Here is a 20,074-nt window from a genome sequence, read left to right as displayed (position 1 = left end):
ATGGCAAACCTCAGATAAAGAATGTTTCCAAGCAAATACAACTCAGGTAAACAAAGTCACTAATCTAAAGGAGGATTAGAGAGAGGAAGTAAACATATGTTAGACTTTGACTAGAGATAATTAATTGTATGGATTACTGTGCTAAACAGTAACGAAAGTTAAGCAGTAACTAAAGTTAACCAGTGATGGAGGATAACTAAAAATGTGTATAAATGCAAGACTAGACTCCAATAAAGATCATCATGATTCAGTTGTTCATGATCAAACAACTCAACTGCCTCGTCATTGCAACAATTGTTTATGTATCATGATAGTAAAACAAAGCCAGCCTAAAACTTTAATAATTTCTTAATGAAATAGTTTATATATAGATAAGTAATTGAATAGATATTTAGAAGAATAAAGAATATGCAATCTTGCCTAAACTCTCATTATATCATTCCCTAATTTTCTCTTTGCAGTTTCTATTGTGCTTTGATTTTTTCCCAGAAAAAGAAAGGATCAGTACAAAAATATTAAAGAAAAAAAGAAAGGTTAGCTGCACTGTAACTATACTTGAGGACACATCAAAAGAAAAAAAAATCTTATCTTTGGAACAAATATTTTAGTTGCCATAACATAATAAGCAGATATTTATGAAGGACATGACTGGAATTATATGGACATGCAGAGATCTGAGCCAATTTCATTAAGATGCTGATGGAAGTTTTTCTGCTTACATCCAATTACAGTACCTTGGAGCATTCATCCTTTTCAACCTGGGGTGCTAAGTGTATCCATATTAAAGAAATAATGATCAGTATAACTGAGAGGTTAATGACATTCATTTTGTTTACTGCAGATTTGGTTGTAATTATTCATGCCTTTGCAATCTGCATATTAGAGTAAATGTGTTGTGCAAAATAATCCCTGGGATAGGCCTTAGAATCAAAAGGAGGGGTTAAGACAGAGAAAGAAGCCTGAAAGAAATCAGATGGACTCTCACCAATTCTCCTTTTTGGATTCATCACTCACTACTGACTCTGGCCCCACCACAATGATCAAGACTTTTTCCCTCAGCAAATCTCCAGACTTTTTGACATTAAAAGATTAGAAACCTTCAGAGGAGCCTTCTGCAATTTGTTGTCTCAAACTACCACAATCACTGTCCAGCAATTTCTGCGTGAGTAATTATGGGATTTTCTGGAGTCACCCCAAATTATTGCACCAAAATGATCAATTTACTTCAGTGATGATGTAATAAAAATACTATAAGCCTCTTGTGCAGAAATGACTTTACAGAAACCACTACAGCAGTGATTAATCTGAAGATCTGCCAATTCCCAAATAGTTTTTGATAGCCTGTGTGGGTTTTTTTTAATTTGAGCATTCGAGTGGAAAACTATTAAGCTTTTACACAGTGTGTTCACCTACAATAAGTAAGCCTGTATACTGGATCACCCAGAAAGACACAAGTAGCTCACACACTGGCAGCTACTGTGTTAAATCCTTATTTATAGAACAAGAAATGAATCCACTATCTCAAGTATTATGACACAGTACATTATCTGAGTAAATGTTGACATTAATGACAATTAAAGTGATGCTTAATTAGTCAACAACAGTGACTAGAAACCGTGAGGCACTCACATGTAATAAATATGATTAACTATGAAAAGTGAAGGAGGAAGAAATGAGAAAATATTGTACAGGATTGAAATCAATATTATATTAATTAAAACTCAATTAATTTAAATAGCTTGTCTAAACATTGGTACTATTGGCAAATTTTGCTAATGCTAATTTTTGCACTGGCTACCAGGCTAAGGACAAAAATGGAGCGGTACTGGAAAACATATGGAAGAAAGAGAAGACATATAACACCAGTGCAAAGTGGCTGCAGGACCTGAGAGCAGACCCCACCAATCTCCCAGAATGGGAATCAGTCACAATCACAGTAGCAGACATCCAACAGAGGGTCAAGAACATGAAAAGCTGGACAGCACCTGGCCCAGACATGATCCACACTTATGGAAGATACCAATGTGAAGAAGCAAAAACTCCTCATAATGCATGGAGGTTACCATCCCAAGTCCAACACACAGAAACTATACACCAGCTGAAGAGAGGGAAGATGGGATCAGATGAGTGTCAAAGCCACTGTCCTGGACAAAACCCAGAGCATTTAAGAGTATATCAGTAATATAGCACCCAAAGATGAACTGCTGAGAGAATATCTGAGGCGCTAGCAGACATGGGAGGAAGATCAAATAGGGAAAGTGTCATGGCAAGATAAGATCTTGCATGGGATATAACATTAACAGATAGCTGAGGTAGCAGACACTGGAAAATTCTATCACTGGGTGGAAAGGGATGGGTTAAAAGCCAGCACCAAGGCACTGATCATAGTAGCCCAACAACAGGCACTAAGAACCAGATCTGTAGAAGCAAGAATATTAGATAGTACAGACTATGCAGAGAGAGACAGTCCAATACATAGTGGCAGGGTGTCAGAAGCAGGCAGGAACAGCATACATTGAACGGCACAAGTAGTTGGCATTATGTGTATAGCAACATCTGCATAATGTAAGAGTTAGTGCAGGTGGGAGATTCCATAGAAGATTGTGGAAAACAGGGCAAAGTTCCTATGGAACCTCCAAATCCACACAGAAGGCCAGACATCATGTGATACTGACAGCAACACCAAGAAGAAGAAACATGAGAAGCTGGAGAAATACTGCAGCCTGAAGGAGAAACTTGAGAGGATATGGAAAATAAAGGCCAAAGTGATCCCAGTGGGGGTATGTGGTATGCAGTAAAGAGATCGTGATAGATGCAAGATAGAAATTTCCACTATATGCTGATGATCTATTCTATTCCATTTAATAAACCAGTCAGAAAATTGCACTCCTTATTTCATTTTGCTACTTCATAGGCTTAGTGCCCCATCTGGTTACTCTATAAATTGAAGCACATCCACTGGGTCTAAAGTGGGGATTTTTATAAGTATCGTGGGTCAGATTTCAGGCAATATTCTGATTCTTTTGTTTAATTCAATCTAAGAATTCTTAGGAAGCTGCTCAAAGGATAAATCTCAATATTTTTACACAAATGAATGTTGACAGCATGCTCCAGCATTTCTTTGAGCATTTAATGATAAAAATGAATTTAACTCAGAAGTTGAATTGTATTTTATCTTTTTTATTTATAGGATTTCTTTTTCTTTTTTATATATATAAAAGTTTTTAATTTATTTGTAGGATTTCTAAAGGTGGTATACCTCAAGATTTCCATTGTTTAAACTACAGTTAGCTGTTGGGGAAACGTTAAGATTGTGCCACATTTTTAGTTTTATCACTGGACTCTTCGTGCCAGAAAAGCCATTTAGAAATTGGAATGTTAATTTATATTGTCTGGACTTGTCCTACAAGTACTATAGTAATACATAGTATATAAATACTATGGTAATGAAATCCATAGGATGGTTATTATAGCTTTAATTGATCATGGTTAATTGAAGATGTATAAATTAGGCTTAGTTATATCTCCAGCATTTGGAATCAATTAAGACATCAGGAACTGAGGATTTTCCATTCATTGGGGATGACCAAAATAATTATTATACAACATGGGAAGAACGTATTAACACTTGAATGGCTGCAGAATAGAACAAATTAGAGTAGAAACTTTATTGATTTAATCATCTGACCATATCAAAAGTATAAAACTGATACGTGTATACAAGTAAATATAAAGAAAACATAGTCAAAATACAATCTGCAATCAAGAAGGCTATCTGCAATGTGTTCAACAGCTAGTGTACCACAATTATGTAATCTTTCTTCAAATGGAACCCCATAAAACCTCCTACATCTCACCATAGAATCTAGTTGTTCAAAACAAGCTCTAGAAAAAGCTCTTCTAAAGAGTTGAGCCATGTAAGTTGTTAAATACTTTTTTAACAGGAAGCCTATTTGTGTTCAACCAGATATTTCCTCTTAAGCAGACACATTAATGATCCTTTGTTGTTTGAAACATCTGTTGGCCTTCAGATCTGACTGAAATGGATGGAAAAATCCATATTATAAGATAACATTTGAAAGCTGAGCAGCCCAAGTATGAGGAGCATGTTATCCAAGTGCTGTATAGAACGAAGCCTGGGTAATCTATCTGGATCCATAAATAATAACTTCATCCAATTAACTTCTTTAATAACTAGATGGATTGGTATATGGAATATGATCAACTTTGCCTCTACTGCTGGAGTTGATACAGATTTATTTATTCACACATCTCCAAGATGCATTCAACAAAGTGGACAATATCTGTTGCAATAAAGGGGCATTTGTATATCTCCACAATTCTGCAAAATATATATAATCACTATTTGGCTGTTATTTCCCCTTTGATTGGAATTAGAGAACCTGGGTAGCCTATGGTTAGTCAATTGTCTTATGGTATTGACATAGGCTGGAGCCCTTTAAAAACTTCTCTTAAAATATGGGAGCCAGGAATCTGCTTCTGCAGAAACAATTTCTAAGTATAGATAGGTCAATGTGTTCCTTGTCCAGGCTTCAATATATCTAGTCCACCTCTTCCCAATACAACTATCTTGGCCTTGACCTTATTGATGTTCAGGTAGTTGAGTGCGCAGTATGGACTAAATCTGCACAGCAGTCTTCTCATCCCTACCTGGGTATATGACATCAAGTCTGCAGAATTGTATCATTCTGCAGAAAGCAGAATGTTTTACATTTTTGTCTATCTACAGAAAGAATGTAAAACATTCTATATTGTCTATTTTGAAAGGACTTTTGCATTATTAATTAAACAAAATGGGAGCTAGTACATATCCTTGTCTGACTCCCATTTGCTGCTGTGCATTTCTAATATAACGAATATCTCAATAGGGGATTATTTTCAACGAAAGAGCAAAGAAGATTTAAACAATTTAGTCATTTTGTTTGGATTGCTCAGCCTCTTTGTTTTGTTTGTTTGTTTGATAAATGTTGTGCCATATTATTTTATTAATTCCATTTATGTAGGTAATCTTTCTTCTTTTTTTTAATTAGTCTGACATAATACAAACTTTTTTAAAAAAAATGACTTAATCTGGGATGCATGCACTGTACATTACCTATCATTGAACAACAGTTCATTCTACAGGAGGGAGTAAAGTTATTGTTGGATGATTTGTTCAGAAAAATTGCTTAAGCGGTTACAGAAAGGTCCAGCATTTGATTTTGAATAATGACCACTAGATATCTCTAATCAGCTATTAACAAGGCATAAGAGCAGTGGTGGGATTCAACCGGTGTTACTACCGGTTTGGTGAGTATGCTTCACACACGTGTAAAAAACCTTTTGCCGTGCCGCCCGGACAGCTGAAAAGCACTGTGCGCAGGTACACAGCATTTGGAAAGTCTCTTTTTTCCTGCTTTTTTCAACCTCAGTTGTGCCGAGCAAAGCAGCTGAGATTGAAAAAGCAGGAAATAAAGGACAGCCAAGAGCCTGGGAGGGCAGGTGGGCCATACAGCAGCAAACACAGAACCAGTGCAGTGTCTGCTGCTCTTCAGAGCTACTGGTTCTATAGAGCCGGGCAGAACTGGTAGCATCCCACCCCTGCATAAGAGAAATAACAGATTACAATTTTTATTTCTAAATTCTGTTACTTGGAGACTGAGAGACCATCTACTCCTCATGCTACTAGCCAATTAGCTTTCATGAAATTTTATTCACTCATTCTTGAGTTGGCAGAACATTATATTAGCATGAAATCTGCTTCTTCCATTGCTGGTCCTTTCTCCACTTCCCACCCATTATCTGCCCTTGGTTGATATCAGAATAAAGAGGAAAATACTATTTTAATATTAATAGAGGTAAAGACAACTTCAGTCTGTCTTTGTCCTGGGCGAGGGAGAAGATGAAGATAAGAAACATGTTGCCAGAATGTTCACAGTTACCAATATTTTTTTTTAGATATCTGGTTTAAAGAGTAGTTACTATACAAATTCCCGGGCCCAAGAATTACCAATATTGCAAGAATTCTTTATCATATTGAAGAACCCCATAATACTATTATTACCTCTGATGACTTCTTTGCAATGATATTCAGTACTGCTGCTTCTTGGGCTATTTCTGTTTTGCCTGTCTGCTGGTTTTGCTCTGCTGCAGGTAATGCCTTAGGCAGCAAATCTGCCAAAGAAATAAATATATTATAAGTGTGTGTCAGAGAGTGTGAGTAAAAAGGAAAAACCTCTCCAAAGTTAATTAGACCCTTCCCCAAAAAGGGGGGTTGCTGCTCCAATATTTCGAACAATAAGCTAATTCAAATGCCGAGACAGAATTGAAATTTCCATAAAACTCTGCTGAACTTTACCATTAACTTTGCTTATGGTCTCCTTTTTCCCCAAGTAGAAGAAATTAATATAAAGAACAAAGTTATACCTTTTAGTGTGAAAAATATATGGGGGGGGAAATCAGAAAATTGGGCCCAGTATAATCCATGTCACTAAATTTCCCTTTTTTATAAGTTTTGACAACAATAATAATGACAAATACAAACTAAAATAGAACAAAAGAGAAGAATGAAAAGGGGAGGGGAAAAAAACTAAAATGCAAAAATGAAAAGTAGAAGAAAAATAGAAAGGAGACAAGATATCAAGAAATATATAAAAATGTGACTTCCAATCTTAACAGCAGTTATAAATACAAATTACATTTTAACCTCGATCTCATTACATCATGACTCTTTTTTTCTCTATTATATCCTGTCAAATCTTCAGAACCATAAATCGTGTTCATTTTTTCTTTCTTATACAAAAAGTCCATGAGGAGTTTTCAATCACCAAAATATAAGTATTGTCAAACAAGTTAATTAGCCATTTCAGCAAATTCTACCATCTTCCCCAACCATTCCTCCATTGTATATTGTCAAATATTTCCATCTTGATGCATACAAATAATCTTGCTGCAGTTATTATATATAAAAGCTGTGTTCCATGGCTCTTTTCTAATTCTTTATCTATCTTTTCCAGCAGGATAAAATTCTAGTTTCAATTGAATGTTAACCTTTAAAATCTTCTGAATCACTTTATATATTTGAGCCCAAAACTTTCTAGCACTTTTCACATTCACCAAGTATGATAAAATGACCCTACTTGTTGTTTACATTTCCAACATAAATTTGAAACACCTTTATAAATTCTGACTAATTTTTCTAGTGACATATACCAACAGTACATTATTTTATAAACATTCTCCTTAAAATTAGAATGTAATGTGAATTTCAATGATCTATCTCTAAATTTCCCAAACACTATTTAAACAGAGTAATATTACTGCAGCATGGCACATAAATATTTTACATCAAAGTTATTGGAAAGGACTTCAAGACAATCTACAGCTGCGGTTGAAAAAGCAGGAAATAAAGGTCAGGTAAGAGCCCGGGCAGGCGGATGGGCCAAAACAGCAGCAGACATAGAACCAGTTCTACGTATGCTCCCTGTTTGCTGCTCTTCAGAGCAATCGGTTCTGCAAAGCTGGACAGAACTGGTAGAATCCCACCCCTGTCTTAGGCATTCAGAGAGGGTCAGATCTAGCCCTCTTGTGTTTATACAGAGAGTCTAGGCTAATTCCATAGTTGATCCCTCCCCGCAAAAAAATCAAGAAATCCAAGAAGAAACCAGCATGGTTGCACAAAGATCTTTCTGATATACTGAAAGACAAAAAGAATAAGTACAAAAAATGGAAACACATAACTAAGGCAGAATATCAGCAGATAGCCAGAATCTGCAAAGATGAAGTTAGAGAAGCAAAGGCTCAGAATGAACAAAGATTTGCAACAAAAGTCAAAAATATTTTTTTAAAAAGTTTCTTTCAACATATAAATAACAAGAAAAAAATCAAGGAAACAGTCTGTCCACTAAAGAAAGAAGATGGCAAGAAAGCTAAAGGCAGTAGAGAGAAAGCAGAGCTGCTTAATTCATCCTTTGCATCAGTCTTCATACAAAAAGGCCCAACCTACCAAAAATATAACTGTAAAAGACAGATTAGAAATAAAAATAAAAATAAGCAAGATTCTTGGACTCATTACAAAAAAATTGTTGAGACTTTAGAAAAAGTGCAAAGAAAAGCAGCTAAGATGATTAAAGGTTTGGAGACTAAAACATATGAAGAATGGTTGCAGGATTTGGGTTTGGCTAGTCTAGAGAAAAGAAGGACTGGGGGGACATGATCGCAGTATTTCCTAACTTACCAGAAATTTATGCAAACCTATATATTTCTGATTAGAAGAATCAGTATCTTGACTCTTGACGAATGTATCTTTTCTTTTATGTATACTGAGAGCATTTGCACCAAGACAAATTCCTTGTGTGTCCAATCACACTTGGCCAATAAAGAATTCTATTCTATTCTATTCATATACTCATGCCAATTGGTAAAAAATATCTATAATTCAGATTTAAGTGTTCATCACCTATACCTAGCCAGTTCCTTCATTTGTTCAGGTTTCATTCACCGTAGTGATTTTCCAGACTGTACATGGTTTATAATTTCCCTGAAACCATACTCATTTTTACACAAGATCAATATAAGGGAAAACATTGAAAAGGTAGATACCAAAGCTTTATTATTGCTCTAAGGAAGAGCAGATACACTTGAAAGTATTTTTCCATTAAATCATTTTAGCCATTTTGTTCATCACAAAAGAGAATACAAATGTAAGGAGAGTATTTCTGGATGAGACCAAAGGTCTATCTTAACATCCTGCTTTATAAGCCAAATAGATGACTTTTCATTTAATGTGAAAACCTAGAATGCTTTTATATAGTTGTTTGGATGACTTAGCTAAGAGATACCTAGTTATGATAAAAGTGAAGTTGCTGAAACTTTCAAATGCAAAAACATGGATAGCAATGTAAATATTTACTGCTTACGTTGGACATTTTCTGATGGAGGGAGTTCTGAAATGGGATCTGAGCCAAGCGTAGCTGGTACATAAGCTTTGTTAGAAGGCTTCTGGGAGAAAAGCATTGCATGTGAAATTGCATGTGAAATGCGCCGTCTAGTCCGGCGCGCAATTTCACGTTCATTATGCATCAGTTGTTCATCTTTTAAAATAGCAAGAACTTGCTTAGCCTTCTCCCTTACATGGAAACCTGTTGAAAAGGAAATATTGATAAATTTGTAAAGCTTACTAATGCCTTCTGTGGTTACTATATTCATTAGGACTTTATGGATTTGGAAAATGCTGAAATGCCAGTAATATAAAGATCTTTATACCTAGGGCAATTATCTTGTTTTTCAAATCATAATCACCTGCCTCTAATAAAAAACTGTTGTTTTTTTCTTTAAAGCATTTGTTAAACTAGCCCAAGGATTATATGATTCTTTAGCTAAAGTAGTGTTATAAGATAATGCCATTTTCAGAAATAGGGGATGTCATGCAAATAGATTGAAATGTTGTTCTCTGACATTGTAAGAAATATGATAGTCTTTCAAAGGTCCTATTCAAAAGGCAACTGGACTTTCTTAATTTTTTTCCCTTGAAGATGTTTAAAGAAGCTTCATCCATTCTGGCAGGATGATTGGGATAGAAGGTTGGGGGGAAGGATTTGTCCTGACAGGATTGGGAGGTGGAAGGAACATATTTCTTTACAATCAACTGATCATTCGCACTCTCTCTGAGAGCCATTGAGGCCACTTGGAGATTTATCTGTGCCCACAAGGTCACCTCAATAAGAGTGCAAATAGGTGTGGAACTGCCAAAGGGATTGTGTTATAGACAGGAGATAGGTGGCTTATCCCTCCTATCTATTACATGGTATCCTAAACATTGTACATGATATTGCATGGTATCCTAAATATTGTACATTGCACATGCATCAATTAGTGGATATTCTTCTACTATAGTTTGTAATCCAACCCAAAGCAGAATATCATAGTCTTATATAATTAAAATTTGGTGATAAGAAATGAAGCTTTTTTATTGAAATAGTTATTAAGTAAGTATCTTGACATAATTATTTATAGAGCAATTCTAACAATCAGAAACTAAAGATTCACTGCATCTTGCAAGACAGTGCAATAATTTATTTAAAAGGCCCTGCATCATTTATGTCAACAGGAAATAAAATAATACAGTGCATGGCTTTAAAGTTATAAATAAACAAAGAAGTTGTTGTTCTTTTGTTTTACAATATGGATTTTTTTCTCTTGTAAATCACATAAATAAAAATAACTGACATATCTAAATCATTAAAGTTAAATGACTAAAAACTAAAATTAAGAATATAATGTTTGCTATATGATATAGAGATCTGACTGGTTTTACTGTTAATTTAGAATTATTAGATTCTTATATGATTTGATTTCTTTCTTTCAATTTTACATGCTGCCTAATTAGTCCTAATTAGGCAGGCTTGTTGCCTGCCAAAAACAACCTTATAAATCCAATCAATGCCACATACGCTGTTTGTAAGGTAATGATGACACCAGTTAAAAACTAAACTAGTCTTCATTATCTATATTCTCTTGAATGATGTATGAGATTCAGGGATGCCAGTAGTGGAGGGAAAATATATGATATAGCACACAAAGACAGGTCAGTGGGAAGAGAAAAGGGAAGGACCATAGCAGGACAAGTATACTTTTGCACAAATTTGAAAAGCCTAGTCATGACTGGTTTCACTTCTCCAAAGAATTTTTGCTTTTGCATCCAAAATATTTCAGCTTCAACTTCATTCTTAATGCTTTCAGTGAACTGTCTTGTCTGTTTTACTAGTACCAAATGATTTGACATTCCTGCTATCCTGCTGTATATTCTCAACCATTTTCCCCAAGAGTATAATTCAAACACAAACCTTTTTCCTCATTTAACCTTTATGACTGTCTGGGTAAGAACATTGCCTTAACAGTACATACCTTTGTTAGCAGTATATTTACACTCTTAATACTTTGCCTATATTTATCCCCAAGTAGAAATCTTTGTTTCATATTGTAGTCAACATCTGTGTGGAGTTTTAAGTCCAGAAATATAAAATGTGTAATTGCTTCCACTACTTTATCAGTTAGTATTTAGCTGACACTAGCAGTTGACTTAATTTTGGTTTTCATTCTTACTTAGGCATCATTACTTTTGCACTCTCATCTTTTACCTTCAGGAAATACCACTAGATCAGGGGTGTCAAACTCACGATGACATGTTGTCGTCACGTGATGTATTGCAACTTTTTTCCCCTTTGCTAAAATGGGAATGGGTGTGGCCAGTGTGTGATGCATCTGGTCCACGGCCCATGAGTTTGACACTCCTGCACTAGATTGTAACAAAAAGATAGAGAAAACACTATCTTTTTAATGCCATCTAGTAGTTCCCCAGGGGTTTGCAGTTCACATCTCATATCGCTACCCAATACTAACAACAAACACATCCATTTAATATATCCAAGTATTTTTAATCTTACCTTGATCTTTTCCTGCTTCATCTAGATGATGAAAATCTTTTAATATCTGAATGTTAAAGAAACCCTCTTGACAATGTTGTATGACTTTCTTTGATCCATTCTTGATGAGATAGTCCAAGAGCGTAAGAGATTTGTACACGTGTCTCCAGTTCTTCCCATGGTCATTCATCCTATGCCAGATCATGTTCATAATCTCAGAAAGGGAACTTGTGTTGTATGTCAGGTCACTTATCTCTAACATTAGAGAACTGGAAGGACCCCAAGGGTCATTAGAAGTTGCTTCTCTGACTTTTACCTCAGCTTCAGAATAATTTTTCACAAGGTTTTTTACATGCCTTCTGAGTGCCATGAATGTAGAAAATTATTGTTTGTATTATTAAACAGATGGGAAACATTAAAGCCTTTTTCCTATGATTGCTTTCTCTCTTTCCATTTTCCACTGCAATAACCACTAGAATTCTGTAAGTAAAATAGCAGAACATTGATGTCATCAATGAGAATGATACCATACAACAGGAGTCTCCAACCCCAAGCCGCAGATAGGTACTGGTCTGCAGTCCGTTGGGAATCGGGCCACACAAGCAGCAGGTGAGCACGTGAACCTCCATTTGTGCATTCTTGGGAACTAGGTTGCACAGTGCACACACAAAACCATTCCCTCCCCCCCCCCCCACCACCCCTCCAGGTGATGGTCCCTGGAGCCAGAAAGGTTGGGGGCTACAGCCATAAAAATTTTCAAAGAGATTTAATATGAAATACTTTATCTTTTTTTTCCAACTATTAATCAATAGTCCAATACAAAAGTTATAATTAAGCTTCTTCAACTAATGGAAGATAAAAACTGAACGAGCGCATGACACTGTTTTTTATTCTGTGTTTTAATTATTAAGTCCCCAGGTTACATATGAGCTAAAAAATAGAACGTAAAATTATGTTTAATCGTAAATTCCTAATATGAACCAACACCATACATTGGTTCATTTCATAATAATCCTACAGGTAAAAGGTTATGGAAATGCACTGAAATGGTGCAAGATAATTCTTCCTCTCTTACCCACAAGTCCCTTTTATGCCCAAATCAGGTAAAATATGGATTAGTATTAACCAGTAGTAGTTGTAGAAGGAATAAAACTATGGCATATTCTCAATGGTTTAGTACAGGGGTATCAAAGTCAAGGCCTGAGGGCCGCATCTGGCTCACAGGGTGCTTAGATTTGGCCCACAGGGGTGACCTGGAAACAGTGAAGGACCAGCCCATGGTACCTCTGCCAGTGAAACGGAGCTCCATTTTCTCTGGCTGAGAATTGCAGGAAGCCATCACAACCAAAAACGGAGCTTGGGAGCCCGTTTTCGCTGGCAGAACACTTGGGCCACTAACACGATGATGTTGAGCTGGCTATGCCCCCCCTGCCCCCCCAATTTCAAATGCAACCCTGATGCAGCCCTCAATGAAATCGAGTTTGAAACCCCTGGTTTAGTAAATCAGAAATTATGTCTCTGTGTGTATATATACACAGACACATGCACAAGAGTATCTAAAATTCTACTGCCTGCTAGGTGACTTATTCATATGCACATTTACTGGTTAAAAACAGTATTTAATGCCCCAGTAAATAATTACAATTTGAAAAATGCAGTTAGGAAAAAAAATGTTGGAGTATAAATTGAGGAGTTTTAATTCTGAAGCAGAGCAACTGAGAAATGCTGATTTTTTTTTGTGCCTCTGCAGAAATATTAAATATTCTGAGAGGTTCTAAAAGAAAGAAGAAAAAGAAAGAAGAAAAAGTAGAGACCATTTGCCTGTTGGCCTCTGCAGGACTATGAAAATATTTAATCTACACTGATTAGCTTAATAATTGGAATTCACAGCTAGTGCCAGCAATCAGGAGAGCATTTTAGTGCTACAGTGATGCCTTCAAGGAGCTTGCAAACTCTAAACAGCTTAAATTATTGTGAATTATCTGGTCACACCTTTATGAAAATTTCACTACTTCTTCCTTCCTTCTCTTCATTAATTAGCATCAAGGTGTGTAAGTCTCTAAAGAGTTCCTAAATCTCTATAGAATATTGCTATAATCATATATCAAATTGATTTCAAGCTCTGACAAGCAACGGCCTTGGTCAGAGACAAAAATTATAATCAGATTTTACATACCCAAATATCAAATATTACAATTGATAATAAAGGTGTTCATTTTCTACCTCACATAATATTGTTACCCTGACAGTTAAAGTGCTATTTAAGAATGGTTTGTGATCAAAATCTAGAGGAATTTGAAGCAAGAAATCAAAATATTCCTTTTTTATATTTTGATCCTTTTTAATCAAAGGGTGTATAAAACAATTCAAAAATATGTAAAATCAACATTGCCAAAGATAAATCCCCAGCTCCATGAAGCAGGAAAGTCTATTGATTAGCACTAACCATTTCATCATTTGCCAACTCTTCCTTTTATCTGTACTTCACCTACAGTCTGTGTTTCTTTGTATTGCATTTTCTCATGTACAGAAAAAAATATTTTATAATGTATTTCAACGAATCTATTAAAAATTATATTTGCATTTGCTTTAATGTGCATCAATTTTACACTGCCGAGAGAGGTTCACCTTAGCTTTTGTTACATTACACAGTAGCAAATATTGATCAGGGATCTTTACACAAATTGCATATAACTATTGTAATATCATCATATAAACAGAAAACGTGACCATTGTGCTTTTTGTATGTGTGTCTGTTTTTGGATTTCAATCAATTCAAAATTCAATCATTGCAATAAAATCAATTAAAAATAAAACAGTAGCATATATGATAGTTAAAATTTCTAACAGCTATAGCATCCCATTAAAACATACTTGCCAGAACTTTATAGATTTAATGGTCCACCTAAAAAAACAAAAGTGAAAAGATGTACCCAAACATCTATTATTTGAATTTTAGATATTCTCAGAGGCACTCTACTCAAGATATCAAAATGTCTTAAAACAAGAGAAAGCATATTTTATCCCAGCCACCCCTCCAAATCTATATACACTTTATGTATTAAGTAATAGTTTTACTAATACAAAACTATTGTACAGTGCTGTTATTATTTATCCATGACATAAGATGAATATTTCTTACATCACAGAAGGAAAATATAAGATTACATAATTTAAATAGAGGTCCATAAGGGGAGATTACAACTTGTCTCCAAACTACTAATCACAATCCTATACAATATTTTCTATTCTATTAATTTTATCCTATTGTACCTGAGGAAACAATTCAGCTGTGGCAGTTAAGCCATTTACATCTGTTTTTTAAACTGCCATCAATCATTTGCAGAACCCACCTACTTCACCAATCAGAATGTTCATACTATAGCCCCACCCCTTTTCTTCTTTCAAAGACAATTCCACCTGGACAATTATTATTCTTTAGGCCTATCATTTATCTAAGTCAGCTCTACTGGATGCCAACTGTAGCTTTTTAAAAAAACAACTAGTCACTGTTTTCAAGAACTGTTTATTATGCAAAAAAGTGGCCCCTTGCATCTGTGACCTAGACTGTATAATTTGTTACCTATGCTTTATCTTTATTTCATATACTGAAACTCATTTATGATATCTAGAATGCAAATCCAAATGAAATTTGTTGCTCACTTTGTAGAAGAATCAATAAAACGTATTTGTATATGTAACTCTTACTAATAGAAGTTTAATTGTAGTGCTGCTTTTAGATAGGAGGCAAATTTTGCGAAGAACATAAAGTACTAGATAGAGATTTGGATTTAATAATTTTGGAAATTAAACCTGTTCTGTTTATTTATCATAAGATGATAAGTAGTCAATCTTGCACTGGATACAATTTTCTTTCTATAAAATATAAACTTGTTAGCTTTCGCAGCACAGCACGTCTTGGATATTGATTTAAATCAATAAACAATGTTTCAATTAATCATGTATTTGTGTGCTGTTGAGATCTTCTACTGTATGGAATTCAGTATTGTTTATTTGTCCATTCAAGTTTCTGTGCCAAAAAACCAGAAAACTTTGAGTGGCTTACAGTCTCCTCACATAAGCATTAAAGGGAAAATCATTCAAACTGTGAGCAACAGCAAACACTCGCAACATATTTTTTCTCTAAAGTAGCAATGGCACCAACACTTTGGGAATAATTAAACATTTCATCTTTTCCTCAAGCATCGTCTGCAAGAGACAAAACTTTAATGGTTTTCTAACACTTAACAGAGAAGAAGCAGTCCTTACCTTTGAGAGGATTCCATCACTAAAAAGGACCGTTTGCTGGGGTGGGCTTCAAAAAAATTAGCAAAGGTTCTCTGCCAGTTGCTGGGTGGGCGTGGCCATGGTGGGCATGACCTAGCTGGCAGGGGTGGGATGCTACCAATTCTGCCCGGTTCTATAGAACTGATAGCTCTGAAGAGCAGCATACACTGAACCGGTTCTGTGTCTGCTGCTGTTTGGCCCACCTGCCCGCCCAGGCTCTTACTTGACCTTTATTTCCTGCTTTTTCAACCTCAGCTGCTTTGCGTGGCACATCTGAGGTTGAAACAACAGCAAAAAAAGTGGTTTTTCAAACGCTGCGCACCCGCGCGCAGCGCTTATCATCTGTCCGGGCGGCACAGCTTAAGGTGAATTACACGCGTGCTCAGTGTAATTGCTGAACTGGTAGTAACATCGGTTGAATCCCACTTCTGCTAGCTGGCCTCCTGCATCATGGTGGGGAGGGTGTTTTTGCCCTCCCCAGGCTCTGGAGGCTTTCCTTGAGCCTCCAGGAGGGCAAAAATGGGCCCATTTCTGGCCTTCATGAACTTCCGGGAGGCCCGTTTTTGCCCCCCCGCAACATCCCTCACGTGCCCTGCACTTACCTGCATCCAAAAATGGGCCTCATGGAGACTCCTGGGAGGGGAGGGGTGGGATCTGATGCATTTTAAGTGCTGCTGCATAGAACCTGGCAACATATCGGGGGTGGGATTCAAATTTTTTAACAACCAGTTCTGTGGGCATGGCTTAGTTGATGGGCATGGCTTGGTGGTCATGTGACTGGCTGGGCGTGGCCAACTCAACATCACTCACATCAAGGCACGCATCTCCTCACCTGGCCTCTCATGACTGTGGGGATGCTACAACAGTTGTAAGTGTGAAAAACGGTCATAAGTCACTTTTTTCAGTGCCATTGTAACTTTGAATGGTCACTCCACACAAGCACAGTACCAGCAAAGATGAAAAAAAAAAAAAACTCCAGAAAAGTTCCTGAGACAGGAAGTCTACTCCTGTCAAGAATATAATAAGGGTTAACGGAGAGGCAGTTTCCGTAAGCAACACCAGAATGTTTCCTTCCTTACAGGATTAGGCCAATAATTTCTTCTAACAACTGGTTCTCCGAACTGCTTAGAATGTTAACAACTGGTTCTAGAGAATAGGTGCGAACCTGTAGAATCCCACCCCTGCAACATATTATACATTATATTCTTCCCTGGCAGGGGAATACCTTGATCAAGGCAAGACCTCAACTGCATCCCTTATTCAGCTCAGACTGATGGTGTATAACTGGATATCATTAGCATATTGCTATCTAGGAGGCTGCAATATGAACCCTGTGGTGAGATTGACTTGGCAGGGATGAAGCTGTGCAGCATAGAAGCTAATACATCAGTCCCAGCTTGTTTTGTGACACCAATCTCCCATCATCACTTTGCCTTTGCGTCTCTGTAACATTTTCTCTCTAAAATTATACCCTCCTAATTTCCCATATGTAAATGGGAATTATACCCTCCTAATTTCCCCATTATGTAAATTCATGTTTATATAAATTCATTTTCAAAAGTGGACAGACAAAAAAAGAACTTCATTATTTCCTCCTTGACCACTAACCTTAACCCTAACCCTAACCACTTTAAGTTCAATCTAACTACATTTTCTCCACTCAGCACTATTTGGAACATCCCACACTGAACTGCCCAGGAGGCTCAACCTTTTCTCCCTTATCAAACCAACTGGAGTTGCCCACACTGCAAAGCAATGCAAAGTTGCAAACCTTTGAAAATGGCCCAGAAGGATACTATGGTCATTTGCCAAATGCATGACTCCACCAGATGAACTCTTTCTCAAAGTCCTGAACTTGCTCTGTTTTTTGATTAGCTCAATCTTCCTTTATCATTTCCTAGCCCTTGAGCACCCTTGTTGAATGTCTGCTACAGCTTAATTATGCTAGTGAAAAAATATAAGCAACTTTAACTAGGGAACCAGATATTAATCATTGCAATAACTTCCTAGTTAATTTCACAATACCCGTAAAAGGCTCAATTTCACCATAAGAAGCGGGAAGAAGCAATATTTAGCCATGGAACTAATCAAATCTTTTAGACTTTCACTATAATTCATCATAATTATTTCCCAACTTTATATTTGCTGCTTGCATAAAGCAGTATGCATGGAATTGTTGCCTCACTCTACCTCTCAGCTGAAATGAGCTTTTCTTCTCTCATCCTCTACCCCATTTGCATAAAGCTCTATACTACAAGCTACAAGCAAGGCTAGAGTTATTCATCCAATTAACAAGAGATTTAAATAGAAATAGGAGGAATGGTGTGTTATAGAAGGTTGACTTTTTCCTACTACAACTTGACCTGCATTTTGTTTTGCAAATAACATACAGTGCATATTAAAGTATATACTAGCGGAAGGGTAATAACAATGTATTCATTTTATAATTTGTTCTTTAGGCAGATAACATTATAAGAGCTGTCATAATTTGGAGTGGTAGGACATTAAATCCAATTTGTTGAGCTTCTTATTGCTTAGATAGAGAGATCAGAGTTGCCTGCTGAAGGTGCCAAAATGGTTTATGAATTGTCAGGTAAAAATGAAGTGAAATGTTGAAATCATATGATCCCATTTTTTGAACTGTCACAGATCCTCATACAAAAGTGACTACTTACATGAATGTAATTAACATCTCTAATTTTAATTGTGTAAATAGCAGCTTTGAGAAGAAGAAAGTTTAGGATTACAGAAAGGATTAATATCTTCTCCATTTGCTGTATCCATTCACATAGTTGTTATTAGTTCCAGGAAGACCCATTACCAATCAGCAATGCAAAAATACAACTGCATACAATAGCATTAAAGAAGCAATACAACCTCAAAATGAATAAGCATTGATAAAGCCTGTAAATTATTTCATAAAGAGAATTTAAAAACAACAACCATGTCATTTGAAAGTTTTCTTCCTTGCCTCTCATATATTCCAACCTATCAAGTGTGTCCTTCTTTCTTAAGATAAAGAACAAATAAATCATTAGATATTAGCATACTCATTGTCGATTGGTTGTTTCACAGAATGGGAAACTTGAACAGCCATCACTGGTTGAAGCCACGGACAGCCTTGCTGTAAAAGGAGCTGCCGCGGCTGCCGTTTTCAGTTCTGTAGGAATGAAATAAAGAAGTTGGACGAGCAGAGCTTCTCACATCTTTCCTTACCCACAATCTAACACTGGTGCTGAAGGTGGGATTCTAAGACAAAAGCAAGCATGTGGCAACCAAACCAACAAAGAAGCCGAACAATGGCTGGAACCAACATGCCACCCGCACCATTCGATCCGACAACTGAAGACTGGGAATTGTATGTCAACCAATTCCACATGTTCCTCGAGGGAGGCGACCTGATGAACATTTCAGGACAGAGGAAACGAGCCATTTTCCTCACGCACTGCGGGCCCGCCGTATTCAAAATGGCCAAAGCTCTCTCGGCACCTAACAATGTGAAAACGATGGCCTGGCTGGACCTGGAGAGAATTCTGAGGGCCCACTACACCCCACCGGTATCCTGCCTAAGAGATAGAAATTTTACCAGAGGGACCAGAAAGATGGAGAGAGCATAAATGATTTTGTCACAAACCTGAGAGACATCGCTGGAGCATGCGAGTTCCTAAATGTGGATGAAGTGATGAGGGATCGCATAGTCCTGGGACTTCAGGACCTAATACTGCAGAGTTGACTCCTGATGAAGCCCAAAATAACCCACCACGAGGACATCGAATCCAGTTCAGAAACAGACAACAATGAGGAAGTGAACCAACTCTGCTCAGAACGGGGCCCGAGGAACTGATATGGGAAGAAAAAGGACTTCTGGTGTGCAGGATGAGAGGGGAAACCACCCCCGGTTGGAATGCAGTCCACCACAGTCTAGGCAGTAATTAGAAACCTTAGGAAACTATTTGTGACACATGGCCTACCAGACGTAATCATATCGGACAATAGGCCACAATTCACGGCCATCCAATTTGAAGGTTTCCTAGCACAAAATGGGATATGACACACCCTATCAGCACCAGGTCACCCCTCGACGAACAGACAGGCAGAGCATATGGTAAGATCCATGAAAGAAACCCTGTACAAACTAGGGCCAGGGGACACACAAGCTAAGATAGACAAACTACTAAGCATACAACACATAACACCAAGCGCAACAATTAACAAGAGCCCCACCAAACTTTTAATGGGACAGAAACTGGGGTCACCATTAAACAGACTACACCCCCATTATAACTCAGAGACACCTGTAAACTCATCCAGCAGATGCCGGACATTCCAAGTGGGTGACCCAGTATATGAAAAAAATCTGGAGA

The 20,074-nt window shown here is 36.8% G+C and overlaps 1 protein-coding gene across 1 annotated transcript in view; it reads right to left on the bottom strand.

The window, feature by feature from the left end:
• ENTHD1 (ENTH domain containing 1) overlaps positions 1–11,897 on the bottom strand; it is a 40,924-nt gene extending 29,027 nt beyond the window's left edge. Inside the window, exons 1-3 of the mRNA XM_087969126.1 lie at positions 11,445–11,897; positions 8,919–9,140; positions 6,065–6,174 (exon numbers count right to left, since the gene is read on the bottom strand). Coding sequence (XP_087825252.1) covers positions 6,065–6,174; positions 8,919–9,140; positions 11,445–11,793 — 681 coding nt within the window. The 5' untranslated portion in view covers positions 11,794–11,897. The remainder of the gene's footprint in view (positions 1–6,064; positions 6,175–8,918; positions 9,141–11,444) is intronic.
• Between the last annotated feature and the right edge of the window lie 8,177 nt (positions 11,898–20,074).

The sequence above is a fragment of the Notechis scutatus genome, chromosome 6 (assembly GCF_049901735.1).
Source record: "Notechis scutatus isolate UNSWTSFEM ecotype Mainland chromosome 6, rNotScu1.2, whole genome shotgun sequence".
Taxonomy (NCBI): domain Eukaryota; kingdom Metazoa; phylum Chordata; class Lepidosauria; order Squamata; family Elapidae; genus Notechis; species Notechis scutatus.
This window is presented reverse-complemented; position numbering and strand designations above follow the sequence as displayed.